The sequence below is a fragment of the Onychostoma macrolepis genome, chromosome 18 (assembly GCF_012432095.1).
Source record: "Onychostoma macrolepis isolate SWU-2019 chromosome 18, ASM1243209v1, whole genome shotgun sequence".
Lineage (NCBI taxonomy): Eukaryota > Metazoa > Chordata > Actinopteri > Cypriniformes > Cyprinidae > Onychostoma > Onychostoma macrolepis.
Window position 1 is genome coordinate 9,468,583 of NC_081172.1, and position 14,381 is coordinate 9,482,963.

General features: G+C 36.0%; 2 protein-coding genes across 5 annotated transcripts in view; one reads left to right on the forward strand and one right to left on the reverse strand.

The window, feature by feature from the left end:
• tmem263 (transmembrane protein 263) lies at nucleotides 1–4,666 on the reverse strand. The gene is made up of 3 exons (XM_058750798.1): nucleotides 4,379–4,666; nucleotides 2,776–2,846; nucleotides 1–1,543 (listed from the first exon to the last, which is right to left on the reverse strand). Exons 2-3 carry the CDS (start codon nucleotides 2,837–2,839, stop codon nucleotides 1,245–1,247), a joined length of 363 nt encoding a protein of 120 aa, XP_058606781.1. The 5' UTR covers nucleotides 2,840–2,846; nucleotides 4,379–4,666; the 3' UTR covers nucleotides 1–1,244.
• The window catches only part of si:dkey-103i16.6 (uncharacterized protein LOC557125 homolog), a 16,743-nt gene continuing 3,613 nt past the window's right edge, over nucleotides 1,252–14,381 (forward strand). Inside the window, exons 1-2 of one of the 4 annotated variants that reach the window (XM_058750794.1) lie at nucleotides 1,252–1,389; nucleotides 11,404–11,584. In XM_058750794.1, the coding sequence (XP_058606777.1) occupies nucleotides 11,412–11,584 (173 nt within the window). In that variant the 5' untranslated portion in view covers nucleotides 1,252–1,389; nucleotides 11,404–11,411. Of the gene's footprint in view, nucleotides 1,390–6,087; nucleotides 6,310–11,403; nucleotides 11,585–14,381 lie in introns of those variants that run through there. The other 3 variants (XM_058750797.1, XM_058750795.1, XM_058750793.1) reach the window with 3 other exon arrangements.

A 14,381-nucleotide genomic window follows, 5' to 3' on the forward strand; every position in this document is an offset into this window, starting at 1 on the left:
TTAACATTGAAGAAATTGTGATGTTTCTTTATTTAAGTCCTTTGAATTCACATTATTACACTCAAATATGGATTGTCTCAAATCAAACAACAACAAAACATTAATATACATTTGATAACTAATCTATCTATCTATCTAAAATGAAGAGTACACTGAATACCATAAAGTATACTGCATATCAACATTAACAAAAAGAAGAAAATCCTCAAATACACTGAACTCTTTTTCCAATCGTAATCTTTGGTAAAGGGAAAACAAATACTTGAAAAGAAGAAAATACTGTATTATACTTTGCCACCTCATGTGGTTCTTTGTTGGCCCATAAAACAAAACATTAAAAAAAAAAAAAAAAAAATTCACATTAAAGAGTTAAAAGAGCAAACAGAACAAAGAAGTGAAAGGACAGATGGAATGACACAAAAATGAAAAAGAAAATGTCTCTAGGTATTGGAATACAGCTATAGTCATCAAAACAGAAAGCCTCGCGTTTTGATGGAGATTGTCATGCACGTTTCCCAAAAAAGAAAAAAAAAAAAATGCAGTACTATCAGCATTCATATTTGTGGCTCACAATTGTAATTTTGGAGTTGTTTGACAAAATCTAAACACACAAGCCCTTACCGTGGGACTATATATTTATGTGTGTGGGTTTGTGGTTTCTCTGTTTTTCAGGGGGACACAGAGAGCGATCGCTGGAGTTCAGCATGAACCCCACAGGCACAAAGTAAGTAATCTCACAAACAATCAATCAGATGGATGGAGCGCCACCATCAGCACCCAGCAGTCTGAGATTTTCCCCCACAGCACCTAGAGGAACACTTGATTGATCTTCATCCTTACAACCGGCTTGGAGCAATTCAACTGTAAGGTGTGCTTAAAACATGCGATTCTTTGCGTGTACAGTCAGACACAAGTGTGTGCTCAGTAAAGCATAAACGGAACATTTAGAGGTCCATGTATCCACCTCTGGTCAGATATTTAATACTTCATACATAAACAGTTTGACTCTGAATACAACACACACTTAATGTCATATTCCTATAGAACACAAAAACAAAGGTTCTTGCGTGGAGCAGATGAAGGCCACCCGGTTTGCGAATGTCGTCTTGTTGGTCCGGTCAGGTACACGGATATGGTCCAAATATGCTTGTAACACAAGCGTGAACTCCACAATCAACTCCCTCTGGAGTCAAAGAAGACACGATGCAGACACCTCTGACAAAAGTACCTTTGAGCCACGTGATTCAATCAGACTTGTCCTTCTTTTTGCCTCCACCAATGGGAACTTTACTGGCAACGGCGGAGCCAACGGCAGTCACGCCACCAGCCACGGCGGACATGCTGCCCTTCACGAGCCCCACTCCCATCGCTGGAACAGCTGCAACTGAGGTAACAGCAGTTTTCGTGAGATCAAAGCTTTTCCCTCCAACCCAGGCGACTCCACCCACTGTGGCCCCAACGGCTCCCTTCGTGACACTGAACAGACCACCGGCCACCCTGTAGAACATGCCAGGCTGCGGTTGGGGATGGTCTTTGTTGGCATCTAAAGGATATAAAATGAAGTGTTAATGTTGAAAATATCAACAGATAAGATAAGATAATGGAGTAGCTGTCTAGAATTAAATAAAATAGAGCTGAAAAACTCTATACAATTACAAAGTATAGCCATATTTTATAAGTAATTATTTAATTAAAGCGATCTCTTTTTATTAGGTGAAGAACTTTTCACAATTAAAAATGCTAGCCATATTTGAATTAAACGTAATTATTTTTCTTCATTGAATGAAAAATGTATTAGGTGAAAAACGCTGTAGCCACATTTGAATTAAAACCAATTGTTAATAAGATACAATTAATATGTGCTAGTCATATTTTAAAAGTAATTATTATTTCATTTAAATTCATACTTCAGTTAAACATTTTGCTTTCAATAAATTAAAATAAAAATGTATTAGGTGAATAGCTCTATACAATTAATTAAAATTTGGGTAATATTTTTAAAAGTAATTATTAATTAGATTAATTTCATACTTAAAGTGTTCACTTTCAATTTATAAAAAAATATATATATTAGGCGAAGACCTTCATACAATTAAATATACAAGCCACATTAATTAGTAATTAATAATTTAAATTAATTACTATATAATTTAATTTCCTACTTCAATTAAAGTTTCTTCAATCTGGCAACAGAATTCTATGAACAATATGAATGACTTACGCTATTTATTTTATTTATTTGTGGAAACAACCATTGTGGATATTTATCATTATTTACCAGTTTTTAATCATTTTAATCATCAATTAAAATTCAAAGATACTGTATTTAGTGAAATGTTTTACTTTCTTAAAGTGTGCTTGTGGCATTTTGCTTTAAAATAAATACTATTTGATTTGAAATTTTGTCATCTACAGCAATGCCAGTCATATATCTTTAACCGTCTAAACACTTTTTGGGGAACAATTTTATAGCCAGATGTACCAAGACCAACTACTATAAACAGATTGACAATTTTATAACCAAATCTAGTAAGTTCGACTATTAAGACTGGAAAAAAGTAGGGCAATGGCCTAGTGTCAGTCTTGGATTGTGCAAGAGCACCACTATGTGGCACAAATCGTTAATATTCTCTTGCATGAAGACGTACTAAGGACAGCTGTATAAAATGATTCATTTAGCATGACTGTGCTAAGATAAAAAGCTTGACTGCTGCAAAAAGGAATAACTGTTGCAAGTCCCTTTCACAATAAAAATGTCAGCATAACTTGCAGTACCTGCTGGAGGCTCATCCTTCAAGTATGCAGGCAACTCATCCTGTTGCTGGTTTGTTTCACTCATTTTTAATCTACATAAAAATAAAAAAAAAATACAAACAAGATGCGGCAGTTAGAATTCCCTTCTTCATTTTCCACAGAAGAAATTTAAATTTGTCTTCCAAGAATCAAGAGTTTGGGCGGGACCAGACACAGAAAACAAGGTGAAAGTTTGGCACTAAAAATGGGCATTAACCCAGCAAGCACTGACATAGAACAAGGCGGACCAGTTTACTGTAACAAAAAGTAACCTGCAACACCCTGTCAACATTGCCAACAGGTAGACTGGACTATTCAAGGACAAATAAAATTATTGTGTATCAGATCCTCCATACCAAAGTTCAAAAATAGTTTTTTGGGTGAGATGATATTATACTGAAATGCTAAATCTTTTATTTTTTTTATTAGTAAACCTTATAAACATGAGGGATATTAAGAAATCATAACTAAATATTAACATACAGCAGATGCCATATGAAACACGGTGATGCAATATTCCAATTTAATCATTTATTGTCCTGAAGTCATACCTAAAGGGACATAACCAAGGAAGGACAATAAAGATAAAATAGAGCTCATTGAGCAGTATATCAATACGTGTACAGTTACACGTAAGCAGTTACTGAATGAGTGGAAATGAGTGAATAAATCAGGGTCTTGAGTCAACTTTATTACGTAAAAAATCAGTGCATTATTAATATAAAGTCCGTCCACAAGCGAACTCTAGTAAAGCGAGGTCAGACTCATGTCATTGAATCGATTCTTTCGCATTTAAAAGAACCGGTACAAAAGAAAGAAAAGATTCAGCGACGGTTTTAAATCCTGACCAAAGGATTTCAGTAGCATGGTCACATTTATAAATTCGTTTATTAAATAAACTAACCTGTGTGTAAAACTACAATATCAGATCACACACATATTTCCAGTGCGTTTATTTGTATTTTTCATCTATTATAATACCTTCGACTGACACTAGTGATAGACTACTACTTCGAAACTGTGAAAGACGATTGAGGGAATTGTTAACACGGGAATCGTTTAATCCGGTTTTGTGAACAGTTTTAAACGATTCATTAAAACGACTCAAACGAATGACTCATTCATGAATCGAACATCGTTATAAACCTTAGCTGTTTCTAAATATGACGTGGCGCTTGTGTGAGAAGTATTTTCTTTCCCTCGGAATAAATAATACTAATCTGGGTTTAAATTAACTACATTTCACACTACATTTACACGTTAGGTGAGAAAGAACAATAAAGGCTTGACAGGAAATTATAGTCACCTTTACGAAGAATACATGTTAACCAAGCGAAGGAAACTTCGATTTAGGAGACTAAAGAGCCAGAAGCAGATCTTGCTTTGAAGAGAATTACATAAAAACAGGGCAGCAGCTCAACAAACGACAGTTAGGTAAGAGATGCATTAGAGACAATCCAGCCATTGTCTACAAAATCAATAAAGCTCGTATGCATCCCATAATATAACTAGTAAAAAAAATATCCACATCCCCTCGAAAAACATGCAGAAGGAAAACTTTGCCAGCTGTCGTGCATATACTTACGAGTTTTAGGAGTTTGCTTCTCTAAACTTCTGCAGATGAAGTTAGAAACTTCTGTCTCCACCCCTTGTTTGTTTCAAAGGAAAAATATGCTGCTCCCTTCGGCGATTCAGAAAGATACACGCTAAAATTGCGATGGAGCTGCGACCTTACAAGACTTTTCTTATAAAGACCTATCTTTGCATAATGTGTACGTGGCGTCCTAGCTGTTTTTAACCACGTACCAATGTGGACACAGGAGAGGAAGTGACGTTTCTGGTTCTTACCCCTCTGGTGTGTGAAATGACTTCACTATACTCTGACTGTGTGTGTTGAGTAGGCTATGGTGAAAACGAAGGGTGTAGGCCTATCTGTGCACCTGAGTTCTTTGGTTTTTCATTGACTGAGATCTGATAATGGACATGGATCAATAAACTTGTCTTTTTAATATTTACTTGATAACTACATGACTTCTGTGCCATGTAAAGTATACTCTAAGAAATGTCAATAAAAATAGGGCCCAATGTGCTGCTAATAAGCAATTTTCTGTATTGATTTTTCCTGTGTCTAACCTGTATTTTAAATTAAGCTTTTCATTGTGTTGTGTTTTTTTACGTTTAAAGGTAATGCCCGTAAACGTAACAAATAATGAAAATGACCTTTAACTAGTTTTTTTTTTTTTCTTAGCACATGATTGTTAGCGACAGGGTTGTGTTCCATTCAGAATTAAATTAGCCCTAAGAATGCCTTTTAAATTCTTGAATTTGAATTTGAACATGATGTAGAATTCCTATTTGAATTTAAGGAAAAATTAAGTGAAATTCAAATAAATTATTAGCCTTTCACTGTTTTAAAGTGACGTTTTCAAAAATGTATTTCATTTTCAGTTACCCATAAACATGTTTATTTTCATTATGTACATAACATGTGTGGTATTTCTGAAAATATGATTACATTATTAATTAATCACAGCATTCAACAGTAAAATATTTCTGAAAAATAACTCTTGTCCAGGGCAACATGTTGTAACTGACTGCTCGTACATGGTGCTCTCTCTGCTCAACAAGTAGCCTATGCTAATACAATTATTTTACATTAATATTTCATATCTATCTATATATTTAGGTAGATTTGTAGAAAGTGGGATAATGTACATAGCCTACAATCGATAACTCAAAATAAACCCCTTCAGAATGACATTGCATTGTGTCACGACCACAAATAAGTCATCAACATTTCCTTACTTAATAGTCAATGTTTGAAATTCCACATGTGTGCATTTCATATCTCATAGATACATTTTTGGACTATGTTGTGCATTAATTTACCCAAAAGTCTTCGGTATGAAACCACTGGATTGCCGGTTGTTGTAATTCCTCTGTTGTGTGACTCTGTTGAATTTCTAAATTTGCAGTTCTGTAAATTCTACTTCATGTCATTCACATTCAACATCCTGCATGTGGGCTGTGGACAATTTACTCATGAATTGAAAAGGGAGTCAGTTCTTGAATCTAAATTTTGCCCCATTGTGTAAAGCAAAGGCTGTTATGTTTTACAAAGAGATCCTGCCCTACTGTTCAATACAGAGACATAAACTGTTTAAGTAAAGTAACTTCAGCAAACTTTGGATTGCATATAATACAATTTTTAAATTATTTAAACAAATTCATCTAGCATTTCCTATTGGCTGTTGATCTGCAGCAGCTGTAACAGGAATGTTTTCCCGCTCGTATTCATAAAATGACGTACTTCCTGCATTGTCAAGCAGCTTGTAATGTTTTGCGGGAACGGTGGACTTGCACAGATTCAAACATGACATTCATTTTGCAGCAGATATCACGTTGATATATTTGTAATTCCTGGTCTGTTATTTTGTCGCGAGGGATATCATCGACTCGCTGCTGTTCGTTTTGACTGTCTTCCCTTCTTCCTCAGTCCGGTAAACAAATACAGAGGCAAGTAACTAATTAGGCTACTTAGTTGTTTGCTTCAAATACTAGATGCATTTAACCTTTGAAAAGCGTATTTCGAGTTATTAGCCAAAACCACATATTCTCGCATTCTCTGGCCGCTATACATTGAATGTTTTAAGCAATAGCAATGGTTTTGCTACGAGGTTACATTTAATGCAGTGTTTCATCATTGACTGCATTGTAGCAGCGCCGCCAGAGAATCAAATACAATGTTCACTTGCAACTCATAAACCTACACCGTGTATGAATGCGCAGATTATTGCGTTACAAAGCGACATGGGTGATTATTACGATATAAAGAACGCGCCCTGAAGCGATGTTCTGCTTCTATGTAAGGCGCCATATTATTATTTTTGATTTCTATTTTAAAACAGCAGATCTTAAGGCCTTTGCTTAAGTGATTGTAACTTAACATCAACAATTAGGTATTTCATGGGCACTTTCATGCCACCGCTGGGTTGATTTTAATGTAATTAACATCAAATTAATTGACATCAAATTAATGGGGAAAAAAATCTATTTGATGTACAGATTTTGTTTGCCATTATCTCTCATTGAAAATTTAATTCTTCTTAAAAAAAAAAAAAGCTTAAATAACAAAATATTTATTGTGTGAAAAGTGGCCCTGGTTGTGTTGCTTTGAAGAAACATCCAATAAGCATAAGAGTGATTTCTGTATTATTTTAGTGATGATATATCACTAGCCTTTGCTTTTGCATTAATTTTTGTCCCCAAACTCCTTTAAAATATTGAATGTATATTGAGTTACAGTTTAGTACCGATATTATCCCCGGTTCCCTCATTTTGCTGTACTTTGGCCACTGAGCGGCAGCATTTAATAACATTAAGCCTACTGGATAGTGTGCTGATAGTTATTGTTGTTAGTTTTTTGACTTTGTTTTCAGCATGGTCTGAAATTAATTCAATGTAATCAGAAAAAAAAACATGTACCACAAAATAACAGCAAGAAAATGTCTTCTACAAGACTGCACACTTAAACATAGTCTGGTTCATGCATAAATGAGGGTCCTTCTGTATGACTCGTTAAAAAAGAGCCACTTCAAGTTATGGGGTTCAGTCTAACGAATCATTCGCTGAATGAATGCATTGAATCATAGTGGTTGCTGTTTCATTTTGATGTTTTAATAATAATAATAAAAGCAAACATGCTGTATGTACACTATCATTCAAAAGTTTGGGGTCGTTAAGATTTTTAAGTATCTTTTGGTTACTAAGGCAGCATGGATTTATTTTAGTTTTTTTCCTGGGATGGCAAAGCTGAATATTTTTTATTTTTATTTATTTTTTTATCTGGCATTCTTCTAGTCTTAATTCTGATATGCTGAATTGGTGCTCAGAGAACATTTGAGTGTAAGTTATGCTTCTTAATATTTGATTCAAGTGGACTTTTTGATGAATAGAAAGTTCAAACGAATGTGAATTAGTTGCCTTGTCTTTTGAAATTGTGACAACAGGGGGCACTAAATGACAGGCCCTTATCAATGAGGTGGAGAAACTGGTATTTGATGAGGGCCACATTAACTCTATAACTGTCTCCACATCATGCATAGGGGGCAGCAGACATCAAAAACTAGCTGTATACAAGGGTGAACACATTAAACTGAATCGAAGTGTATATTTACCTTTTATTTTATTATATTGTGTAGTTTTAAAGTCAGCTTTTGGTATTTGAGAAATATCTCCCAGTACTAAAATGGATCTAGAGGCCTTTAGTCTAATGATGTGTTTTCCCCCCTCTCTAACATTATTATATAAATATTAAACTGTCATAACATTCCGTACTAAATAAATCTTCCATCTTAGTCCTTTTTTTAGCTGCGTCTCATCAAACAGCTGAACTAATTAAGCTCAATTTGTCAGCAAGTGAGAGGCCAGAGATGTGTGCTAATATCAGCACAATGACTCTGTGCTGTCTTACTAACTCTGAGTCTGACAGCCAGCTCATTCCTGCCCTGACTGCCCGTTGCTAACCTCTTCTCCATGGTTTCAGTCACACCACTGCTCGTGTTGGTTTTTGCCTCTTCTTTGGCGTGAAGCCCCTGTGCCTATGATTAGTGAAGTCTTTGTTAGACAGCAGACAGAGTTTTGCTTATTTGTCTGCATGTTGCCCCCACCACCCCAATTTTGCAAGTTTTTTTTTTTCTTTTCAAATTTGCGTTCATCAATATATAGTGATTTATTAAACTTAGTATTTATTACTGTTTATAAAAAATGTTTAACTGTTAGCTAATAATAATTAATAATAGTGATGATAATTTATCTAAATATTAGGTATCAATCTAACAGCGTATGAAGAATTTTTCTCTCTCAGTTCAACAAAATACTTAGTGTCTGGTTTAAAATGCCTGATTTTACTCATCTGGAGGGAAAAACTATTTGATATTTATTATTATTTATTGTTCTGAAAATTAAAACAAAAAGAGCAATGCAAAGTGAGATAAATAATCAGAGCAACATCACGATTACAAAATAAGGGATTTTTGTGTGTGTGTGTGTGTGTGCGTTATATTCAGTTCAGAACATTTATGTCCTTCAGTCACATCCGGCCTTTGAAATTTATATTTGTGACCCTGGACGACAAAACCAGTGAAATTGAGATTTATACATCATCTGAAAGATGAATAAATAATCTTTCCATTGATGTATGGTTTGTTAGGATCGGATAATATTTGGCTGAGATGCAACTATTTGAAAATCTGGAATCTGAGGGTGCAAAAAAATCGAAATATTGAGAAAATCGCCTTTAAAGTTGTCTAAATGAAGTTCTTAGCAATGCATATTACTAATCAAAAATTAAGTTTTGATATTTACGTAAGAAATGTACAAAATATCTTCATGGAACATGATCTTTACTTTATATCCTAATGGCATAAAAGAAAAATTGATCATTTTGACCCATACAATGTATTTTTGGCTATTGCTACACATATACCCCAGCGACTTAAGACTGGTTTTGTGGTCCAGGGTCACATCTCATAAGTGCCTCCTGGACTTCACTCTGCCTGGAGCTTGCCGTTTGTTTGTGAAACGGATCATTTGAAAAGGGTGTTTTTTTTCACACTTAAGGACAGGTTTTCATGCGTTTAGAGTCCCAGATTGTGACAAAACAGAGAAACGCATTGTACTGCAGACTTCTCCATGCTGTTTATGCGAGTCTTAAGCTCAGCTGTGAAATATTGGATATGCGCAGCAGTGTCTCTATGCTTAGCAGGTAGACAAAGGCAGTGACCTCCCATCCCCTGTAGTTTTTAATAGTTCTGTGGGAGTAGCCATTACAGCAGTGGAGGTGGGAGAGGGGAATCTCATAAGGACCAGCCTTGATGCACTTAAAAAGATTAAATAACCAACAAATGACTAATTGAGTTTCATCTGCGGCCAGTTTTGTCTGAGTTGAATTGAGTTATAGCCACTTATAATGTGTTTTGGTTTGCAGGTTGCCAGATTTTGTTCGCTCTGGTAGTTGTTTATCACTCTGCACACTGACCCGTTGTCATTGTGAATGTGAGATCTGTGCCTCTTTCGGCTGTGATAAGGTTTGTCGTTGAAAGGCCCGTCTTATCACATTTGTATGTTGTGACGCAGGCCTTGTTTTATTGGATGTATCTCTTTGTATCCACTCCTCTTACCTTTTATTCTTTCTCTCTCCCTTCTCTTTCGTCGTTGTCTGTCGTTCATCCTTAGATGTCAGCGGCTTGAGAAATGGGCTCTCACGGCTCCAGGCATCTTCCTCACCTCTCGCTTCCCACAAACTCTCTTTATTGGATTGTACCTCTGCATCATCTATCTCTATTCACTCTCTTTTTTTTTTCTTCTTTTTTGGTCTAAATGGCCTCCTCCTTTCTCCTCCAGCTGGGTTTGTTGACACAGTCAATCCTGGACACTTTCACCCCCCCACTCCCCATCTCTTGTACCCGTTCCCGTTCCCCGAGCCGTAAAGCTGCCACAGCTGTGGGCTGTTGAACCAAAGTGGAGGGACACATTAAATATATTACAACCATTAGCTTTGTTGGGGCTTGATGGGTTTAATACATTGTAGCTTTACGCCAGCCAAAGGCAGGACACTGATCTGCTACGACTTTAATTATTCTTAAATATTGCAATGAACCTAATTTGGAAAGGTATAGGAAAAAAGCAACAAGCAAATAACGTCATATTTGTATAAAAAAAAAAAGAAAAAGGCATGTGTAAACGTTTCTTTAAAAAAAAAATGTATTAGAACAGATTTCATAGATATAACTACCATGTTTACAAGATACTTTAAAAATCCTGTTTTTAACTGTTAAAAATGCTCTCATTTTTCTTTAACTTTATATGTGATTGTTTTTTTTTTTGTTGTTTTTTTTACAGATGTTTAAAAATGGTCTTGTATCCCAGTTTCAAGGCATTTAAGATTCTAGTTTAATTGTAATATTTAAATGACTGCTGGTTATTTTTCAACTTTTTCTTTTTCTTCCTGGTATAAACAGTATTTCATTGGCCCAAATGCAACGAAACAATCATTTGAAATTAATTTGTATTCCTAATTAAAATGTAGTAAGTTGGAGGTCAATATTTTATGTAAATGCTGCATTTATTTAATCAATTACAGTTAAAGTAATTGTGAAATGACAAGAAACAAGTTTTCTTTTTTTTCTTTTTTAATTTTTAATGTAATTTCCTGTGATGGCAGGAATAAATGAGTCACATGATTCTTCAGAAATCATTCTAATATGCTGATTTGATGCTCAGGAAACATTTCTCAATGTTGAAAACAGTTGAGCTATTTTTGTGGAAACCGATACAATTGTTTTTTTTTTTGTCAGTATTCTATGAATAAGTTCAAATGTTAGTGTCCTTCAAAACGTCTTAGTAGTGGGTGTGTATTTTATGTATGTGAAGAATTATGTCGTTTTTCTTGTTGAGCCCTGATCTATAGCTGCATCAGCTTTGCATAAATCCTTACTTGAACCTCTAACATTATTGCAGTTTTACAAGGACTGACATTTCCTTCTTAAAATCTGTTATTAGAAATCAAAGCATACACAAATAAACAAACAAATGAATGCCCCTTTCCAGGTGTGAACATGAGCAAGGCAAAGTCGAGCAGGGACAGAAGGATTGCTCCGCCTGGCATCACAAGGGTGACTCGCAGTTCCATCAACCCTCAGGACTCTCAGCGCACTAAACCCACAGATTCAGGCCTGGTCGACGACCTCAGCCTCATGAGCGTGAGTGAGCAGCAGGCCTCATTAGCACGGTGAGACACCATAACCTTCTGTTAGGCTTTCCAGCAAACAATCAGTGATTACAAAAGCTCTGTATCAAAGCAAGAACAAGCATTTGTAAAACATGGTTTCATGAAATCTAGCTTAAAATGTGGCAGCATTATTGTCCTTCACACTTCAACTATCAAAGGAAAAAATGAATGCAAACTGAAAATAGCTGTTATTAACTTTTAACAAAAAAGCTGTCAAAACAAAAACTCAACTTTTTTTTTTTTTTCAGGAAAAAAGTATTATGCGGTTTAAAAAAAAAAAAAATTGACTACATTTAATCAGTGTGTTAAACAGTGTCTGTTCTCGTTACTGTAAACTTAAAAAAAAATTGTAATTATTAAATGGGGAAAAGCTTAATGGAAATTCTTTTAATGGGGGGAAAAAGTATTAAAATCTGAAAGCTAAATTTAAATGTTTTTAAAAAGTAATAAATGAAAAGTATGATTAAATTTTAAGAATAAAGCTAATTCAGAATGTTAATAAATACTTTTATAATATATAAATACTATAACACTGCAGCCAAATCATAGGCTATATATTAATATAGTTAAATACACTGAACAAAATTATAAACTAAACACTTGTTTTTGCCCCCATTTTTCATGAGCTGAACTCAAAGATCTAAGACTTTTTCTATGTACACAAAAGGCCTATTTTTCTCAAATATTGTTCACTGTGAGTGTGTTAGTGAGCACTTCTCCTTTGCTGAAATAATCCATCCACCTCACAGGTGTGGCATATCAAGATACTGATTAGACAGCATGATAATTGCACAGGTGTGCGGTTGTGAGGCGGTTGGATGTACTGCCAAATTCTCTGAAACGCCTTTGGAGACGGCTTACGGTAGAGAAAGCAACAGCTCTGGTGGACATTCCTGCAGTCAGCATGCCAATTGCACACTCCCACAAAACTTGTGACATCGTGCTGTGTGATAAAACTGCACATTTTAGAGTGGCCTTTTATTGTGGCCAGCCTAAGGCACACCTGTACAATAATCATGCTGTCTAATCAGCATCTTGATATGCCACACCTGTGAGGTGGATGGATTAGGCTTGTTTGAGATGAGCAAAATCTGCGCAGAACCGATCACCAGTGATCACCGCGAGATGCATGCCGGTTAGATAAGTGTCCGAGTTACGTCCGCCTTGCTTTGATGTCATGCTGACGTGTGCCAAAAAACTCTCGCGGCGGCGAGGCGGCTGTGTCGGATTGAGCAGTCACGCGCACAGTTGCTCTCCACCGACTGCGCTGATCAAAAGCATGATGGGAAACGACTGACTGACGACACAGCTTAATGCTCATTGATTCAGACAACGTGATGCTGCGTTCTCTTCTAAAATGTTTTCTTTTTAAAATCTGATTTCATGCTATTATGTATTTAAATTGTGCATGAATATTCCCAAACACTATAGTGTGATCTCTGTGAGATGTGATTGTTGTCACATTTTCTATAAAAATCTAAAATACATGTTTGAATTAAAATAAAAATGAATGATAAATACACCTTTCGTATGGAATTAAATAGCAAGCGCTTTGAGTGTCTTGTTCATATTTATATTCATATAAAAGCAACAGAACAGAAATTATATCATGTTTATCAGCAGCACAGCATATGAGTGAGAATAACGCGATATCTGCCTTTGATCTCGTAGGTATCTGTTCTACTTCGAGAGGGCAGAACTGTCCGTCTTGACTGCGCTTCACTCCTCCCCTCACTGCAGCCACCTACTCTCGCCTACATTTCAGGCGAGGCGAGGCGCATCTCAAACAAGCCTATTATCTCGGCAAAGGAGAAGTAGCCTGACTACGTCAGACTTCGTACTTCCGCTCAATTTCAGTTTGCTTCTGTACTCCGTCTGATATAGCAAACCATCTCCCAGATTATCTTCGGCTCCGCAGCAGCCGTCCAACCAATGAACAGAGGGCTGGCTGAGAGCCTTGACGTAGACACTAAGCGCCGAATTTAAGATTGTAGTTTAGGTTAAGGAAATCTAAAACGACAGCGGACATGAAGACACGGGATGCTATTCGCTCTGTTGTGGAGAATATTCTCGGCATTTGCCAACTGAAGCCCGAACAAGAAGAGTGTTTGGTTCACATTTTGAATGGAGGTGATGTTTTGGCCCTACTCCCGACAGGTTTTGGGAAAAGTTTAATTTACCGACTGTTACCGATCGTCAACGAGAAACTGGGGAGGCCAAAGTCTGGCAAGATGATAATTGTGGATGTGTAAATTTACTTCACATAATCTGTAAAAGTCGTTCACAGCCATCTTCACTCCAGTATTTTGCTTGATGGTTTTGTTTTCGCCGCATACCTGTGTTTACAGCGGAAGTTAGAGGCGGCTGAGCCGGCGCATAACATATGTCATAACCAAACGTTATGTGATTGGCTTACGGGTACACCAATGATTTTAAACTTCATACAAGCGCCCGCCCACGAGAAAGTAAACGCTTGTCAATTATGCCCTTCCAGACTCTGTCTACAAAGCAAAGCGAAGTAGCAGAGTTTGGTATTACCAGGCTAAAGGAGATTTAGACAGTTTTGTGAACAATATTTGAAAGAAATAGGCCTTTTGTGTATATAGAAAAAGTCTTAGATCTTTGAGTTCAGCTCATGAAAAATGGGGGCAAATACAAGTGTTGCGTTTATAATTTTGTTCAGTGTATATATATTAAATGTTAAATATCTAAGATCTAGCAGATGCTAGCAAGTATTAAAAGAAGTGATGTGTGATATGCATATCTTTTTTTGAAAACACAAAGGTCATTCATATTT